The 5946-nt window shown below is 38.9% G+C and overlaps 1 protein-coding gene across 1 annotated transcript; it reads right to left on the bottom strand.

The window, feature by feature from the left end:
• Positions 1-959: 959 nt before the first annotated feature.
• LOC18444875 (uncharacterized) lies at positions 960-5946 on the bottom strand. Its single transcript, XM_006855030.4, has 3 exons — positions 5854-5946; positions 2194-2541; positions 960-1759 (listed from the first exon to the last, which is right to left on the bottom strand). Exons 2-3 carry the CDS (start codon positions 2527-2529, stop codon positions 1205-1207), a joined length of 891 nt encoding a protein of 296 aa, XP_006855092.1. The 5' UTR covers positions 2530-2541; positions 5854-5946; the 3' UTR covers positions 960-1204.

The following is a 5946-nucleotide window of genomic DNA, read 5'->3' as shown; positions in this document are numbered from 1 at the left end:
GAGGTAAGAAACTGCCATGGATTTGTGCATTTGGTGTCAATACTGCATCTCTCATTATTGTACGTTTACATTTGCTGAAAATATTATTTTTGCCCATATTTCAGTTTGAAAATAACATTTATTTACATTTTAGAATTGTTCTTCTTTGTTGCAGTATGTAAAGAAGTTTACTTGTTCTTCTTTCTCGCAGTATGTAGTCAAGCTCGATGGCATAAGTTTCATTGAAATGATGGAGTAGGTTTTTGCAATTTAGAACTACCCTGATTTGAGTTGTCAATGCAATTACCATGGATTATGCAAATTTTTTGCTTTTTGCATGTGCTGGTGACTTACGCACTAAGTAGTGAGTAGTTTTTCATTTTATAAAGGACATGATAGTGTTGCAGGTTCCTTCACTTACAAATATACCGCCCCAATCATCGAAGTTGCACCTGATTCCAATAAGCATATAAGATGCAGAACAGCGTCCAGAAAGTGGGGGAGTCCAAGCAGCATAGATATGATAACAATGCAGAGTAGTTCTTCGAAACTTGGCAAGTCTGAGTGAGACTGGGCAGGCCGCTGAGTCTGGAAGAAAAATATTGGACACGCGCAGAGTCTCACCAGTTCCCAACGTTATATTGTTGATTTTATCAAGAGTCAGCCAAGTCTGATAGACTCAGGCCCAGACTAGGGCAGGTCAAGTTGCCTGACTCAGGCACGGGACCCTAGCCAGTCCCAACCTAGTCCTTGCCATACATCACTGATGCAGACAAGTACATGATAATATTGCTGAAGAGATCTATTCTCGTTCTGATTTCCTTTTGAATACTTTTTTAGTATTCGGCTCCTGACCATTTTGCGGGAAATACTTGCCAGTAGGAATTGTGGAGTAATAAATCTGACACAAGACATTGCTCACTCATGAGGAAATTTACTATAAAATCCGGTGGCTCCAGTGATGACCTTCTTTACTGTAATTTATGCAAAAACACCACTAGATCATTATTCATTGGATCTTCTTCAATGCCAGCCCCCAGCTTAAACAGTCAAGAGGATGAAACGGTTCTTTTGATATTATGCATCCTATGGAGAATAAAATGAGGAAAACTAAGTATATCCACATGTTCATCACTCACAAAAGGCATAGATAAAAATAGGGGAAACAAAAGGATATATAAAAAACATAAAACCCATGGTTGTGGACACCTCAGAAGGCTGTAGACTACAATGTCTCACACATCTCTTTCACCCATAGTAATCGGCGGTCACCTTTGAGCGTCATAAATATAACTGCATTCTTTTCATCCTTCAACATTTTGCAAGCCCTTACAAAGAGCCCATCATCCAATCCTTCCATTGACTGTAGTTCTTCTATGCATTTCTTAAGCTCTTGTTCTGAACTAGCCTCTGCCACCTGACTTGCCCTAAACCTTGAATTAGCTGCCATCTCTTGTAGGGTCTGTAACATAATCTCGCCAATGTCCTTTCGTGCTCTTTTGCCACAATTCGATGAAGTTGGCAGCACAAATTTACGCTTGTTGGGTTGATGCAACGTACTCATGTCCTCCCTTGAACTCGATGACTCCTCGTCCTCAAACTCCAATGAAGCTATATCATCTGAGGAGATAACTGGAGACTGTAGACCTCCTCTCACTCTTGTGCCCTCCTCCAGCACCTCTCCGCGATTACTGGATTCGATTGAATTTCCAAAAATTATGCCCAATTCTCCCCATAGTGGCAAGCTCTTTGTTCTATAAGGTTTGGCCTCAGGGTGTTCCTGCATGTACCACATGTAAGATACTAGCAAGAAGCATACAAGGAAAAAGGTTCTACTGGAAAAGGGTCTACAAGGTAGCTATAGGCCCAAGGGCCTTAGGATGATTTGCATGACTCGTATGTCCTTTATTCGTTACAGTGATCAACCCAAAAAGAAAAAAGAAAATGAATTTGCGCATTAAATTCCTCCAACAGCTCTTTACAGTGAGATCTAGGGTTTTAGGAGTTCCAAATCAGTTATTTATTTCTTTATTTATATATTTATTCTTAAGTTTGATCACTAGGTGAATCAAACATGTTCTCCAAAAGTCCAAGTGTAAGTGTCCCTAGCTAAGGTCTTTTCATCTCTCAGCCTAGGCCTGCCTGAACATGGGCTGACAGACAGCTCAACCAACAGAATCTTTTTCCAGCATTTAATTTGGAAATACAACTTACCAATATGTAATGATCCCAAACTTCTGGTTCAGCCTTCACAATCTTTCTGGTTTCATCCCAACTGAACTCACTTTGTTCAATGAGAATCTTGACAAGTTTGTACTCTTTCCTAAAGTAAACATAACGATTTTTTAACTGCTGTTTGTCGAGGTTTTGATAGAACTTCCTGTTGAATTTTATGACCATATAGTGCCATGCCTCTTTTCTGAATCCATTCTCTATCCTTTTTCCTTTATTTACTTGGTCAACCATAAGGCGAACGAGGTACTCATCCCAAGCTGGATTCCACACCAACCTTCGTTGTTCCGGGGAAGGCTCACGCGCTCGCCTACCCATAATTCAAAATCCCTGCATTTGTTTTTCAGTAAATTCCATTTACCATATGGCATATTCTAAGAAAAGTAGGTTCTCAGCCTAAAATACATCACATTTTACTGATAATTTAAAACTCATTTTATGCTAATAATTTAAATAAATGATCAGCGAACCTCGTTTCTCATGATAAAGCATGCATCAAAAGCAAACTTCCTAGCAAAATAAAATTTCATAACCCTTAAAGAGGCATAAATCCACCAATTTGCTATGAACATTGTCAAAACAAAATCCAAGATCAATAAACCCCTCAAATCTGAAACAATTCATTACTGTACATTAATATTTAGAAAAAAAAGATAAAAAATTTCAATGTATATCGTGACATTTGTACGATGCCAAGAAAGAAAGAGAGAATGCATGTTATAATAGATGACAGAGAAAGATAGGGGCTATAAGATTCTAGAACTTCTATTGGTTATATAACTGGCTTATCTGGGGAAACAAGGAGATTATACTATAATGTATGCTGCTGAGCATTGGTAGTTAGTACTATACAACATGGAGCAAAATATACCTACCACGAATTATAGGTAGAAGCATAGAAAATACTGGACCTAAAGAATTTCAGCAGATACATCACACGCTTAAACCGAAAACATGATAAACTTCCATAGTGAATAGAACCGCAAAGTTATTACTCTCTCTCTCTCTCTCTCACACACACACACACACACACACAACCTCCCCTCAGTTCTGATCTCTCAAACATCCCTTTGTAGTATGTTTATCTTTATTGATATACATCATTATAAATACATAATGAGATATGTATATGTATGGTATATATCTCTTAGGGGTCTCTTAATTATAATAAGATTAGTTAGTAGTTATCCATAACAGTTGGTATTTATCTTTAATTGTCATTGGCCGTATATTTATACGAGTCTTGTACATTCTTGATCAATCAATAAAGCGAGAGCTCCATGGGGGCCTAAGGCCCAAGTATACAGAGATGCAGTTTCTTAACATGGTATCCGAGCGTTGATCTGTCTTCAATTGGTTTTCTTCTTTTATAAAACGTCTAGTTTCTCTCTCTAGAAAAGATCTCGTGAAGTTGGGTTTCTTTATTTTTTATTTCTTCAGTTGCTATGCATTTTTCTTCTATTCAAGAACGGTTTCCTGAGTTCCTTGTCTATCCTCCATGTGGCTTTTGTCAAAGGGAATTAGGGTTTCAGCTGTCGTCTCTTTATCCTCCAAATAACTTGCGCCCGGGTTCCAAAACTAGGGAGACTTTGAGTAGCTTTAGTGGAGGAATTTTCAGAGGCCTTCGAAGTAGGTGCACAAGGTAATTCTTGGTTAGGCTCCACCACTTCTGAGACAGCTAAGACATCAAAAGAAGAGGTTTCCTCTATCTCTTTTGCCAAGCATGGAGCAGTAAACATTCCGGGCACACTTAGTGAAGGATCAAAATCAACCGTCTTTTTGACCATAGGCTGATGATCTTGATCTATAAGAGATCCACTTCCATAATTTTCAGAGGTAACATCACTGGATGGTGAATACATGCCACTTTGTTGTTCATCTTGCTTAGTTTCTTGAGAATTTCACTATTGAGTTCAATAAAGTGATTTTCTTCTGAGTCGGTGCCTTTGTCATTGTCTATGAGTTTGTGTGCATCTTTGTCAAAGCAACTACATGAATTCTTAGGTGGCTGCAAAGGTGTTTGTTGCCCACAGTCTTCATCCACCTTTAAAAATGGCCTCTAAAAACGGCCGATCTGCACTATCCACCGAGTCATTCTTCGACTATCTGCCCAGTCGTTCTTCGACTATCCGCTGAGTACTATCCGCTGAGTCCTTCTTCGACTATCTGCCGACTCCTTCTTCGACTATCCGCCAAGTCCTTCTTCGACTTTCCGCTGAGTCATGCTTCGACTCTCTGCCAAGTCGTGCTTCGACTCTCTGCAAAACAGCTTTTGTCCTTGTTCTGGCCTGTGTTCTAGACTGCGAGTTGCTGAATCTGTCTCGGATCCTCACCGAGTTCTATTGGCTCTTCCAAGTGCCATTCTATGCTTGGTCTTGCTTGAAGACCACTGCTTCTATTGGTCACGCCACGCACATGAAAACTTAAAGATTCAACTCGCTCGTTTATGCAACTTATTGTTCAAACTCCAGCTGCTTTGTGTAAAAGCATCTTGAGATTGAGGGGGACTATTAGAGTATGTTTATCTTTATTGATATACATCATTATGAATACACAATGAGATATGTATATGTATGGTATATATCTCTTAGGTGTCTCTTGATTATGACAAGATCAGTTAGTAGTTATCCATAATCGTTGGTATTTATCTTTAATTGTTACTGGCCGTATATTTAAACGGGTCTTGTATATTCTTGATCAATCAGTAAAGAGAGAGTTCCATGGGGGCCTAAGGCCCAAGTATACATAGATGCAGTTTCTTAACACCCTTCCTAACAATCCAAATTCTACATCCCAAAGTTCACTAGTTCTCACAACCCTATATTCCAAAAGTGCTACAAAAAGAAGACAGCTTGGTCTCTCCTAAAACTGGCCTTCTCTAAAGCAAGTGCAACTCACATATCACAATAAGCTCTACAGAAAGTGCAGTTCAATCAAGAAACGTATATACAATCATCCCTCTGATATGAAAAGTAAAAATGAAAGAAAGAAAACATAAGCAACAATTATTTGGACAAGCATCCCTAAACTACAACAGGAAGCTGAAAAATTGAGCCACCTCTTTATATTTAACCCAATGGAAATGCCTACTTCGAGCTTAATTTCCTCCATATTGCCAAAAATTATAGCTCTAGTCCCTTCTCAAACCCAACCCTAATTATAGCTCTAGTCCCTTCTCAAACCCAACCAGTAATTTGATAGCCCGTTTACATTGAAATTCCAGAAACCCATAAAGTATAAATGCTTTCTCTATTTAAAAGAAAACCCTATATTGATGTTCAATCTCTATTGGAGAACTCTATCTCTCTAAAAACAAGCAGTTATGGTCAATCACCATTGAAATCCCAGCCCATTTACCCCCAACCAACAGAAGAAAAAAAACAAAAGAAAAAGAAACCTTCAACAGAAGAACCCTCATAATTCATGACCCCATAAAACATCACAAAATTGGATACACTCGACAACATGGAGCATAATCATGGTTAAACAAACCAAATTCACAACTCCATCCAACAACAAGACCACTTGACACATGGTTGAAGCCTCAAATATCCAAGGAACCGTTAATGACCAAATAACGCTACTATGAGAAAAATCACAGGACATTAATGGATTGCAACAAGCATGAGAGAGAGAGATAACCGGTAGAGGGTTTAATGGAGAGAGGGCGGGGCGAGGGAGAAGGGCTAGCAGTGCGACACCCAGCATCGATAACTGAGATATTTTCCAAAAAGA

This window comes from Amborella trichopoda, chromosome 11, assembly GCF_054954075.1.
Source record: "Amborella trichopoda isolate Santa Cruz 75 chromosome 11, AtrichopodaSantaCruz75HAP2 v2.0, whole genome shotgun sequence".
Taxonomy (NCBI): domain Eukaryota; kingdom Viridiplantae; phylum Streptophyta; class Magnoliopsida; order Amborellales; family Amborellaceae; genus Amborella; species Amborella trichopoda.
Note: the sequence above shows the minus strand (reverse complement) of the source record. Positions and strands in the feature narration are given on the sequence as shown.

What these genes read in the sequence shown, in the direction of transcription:
- LOC18444875 (XM_006855030.4), bottom strand. Translation starts at nt 2,529, where the DNA reads ATGGGTAGGCGAGCGCGTGAGCCTTCCCCGGAACAACGAAGGTTGGTG. An exon ending in TTTGGGATCATTACATATTG is followed by an intron (nt 1,760 to 2,193) that starts GTAAGTTGTATT and finishes TGGTACATGCAG; the next exon opens with GAACACCCTGAGGCCAAACC.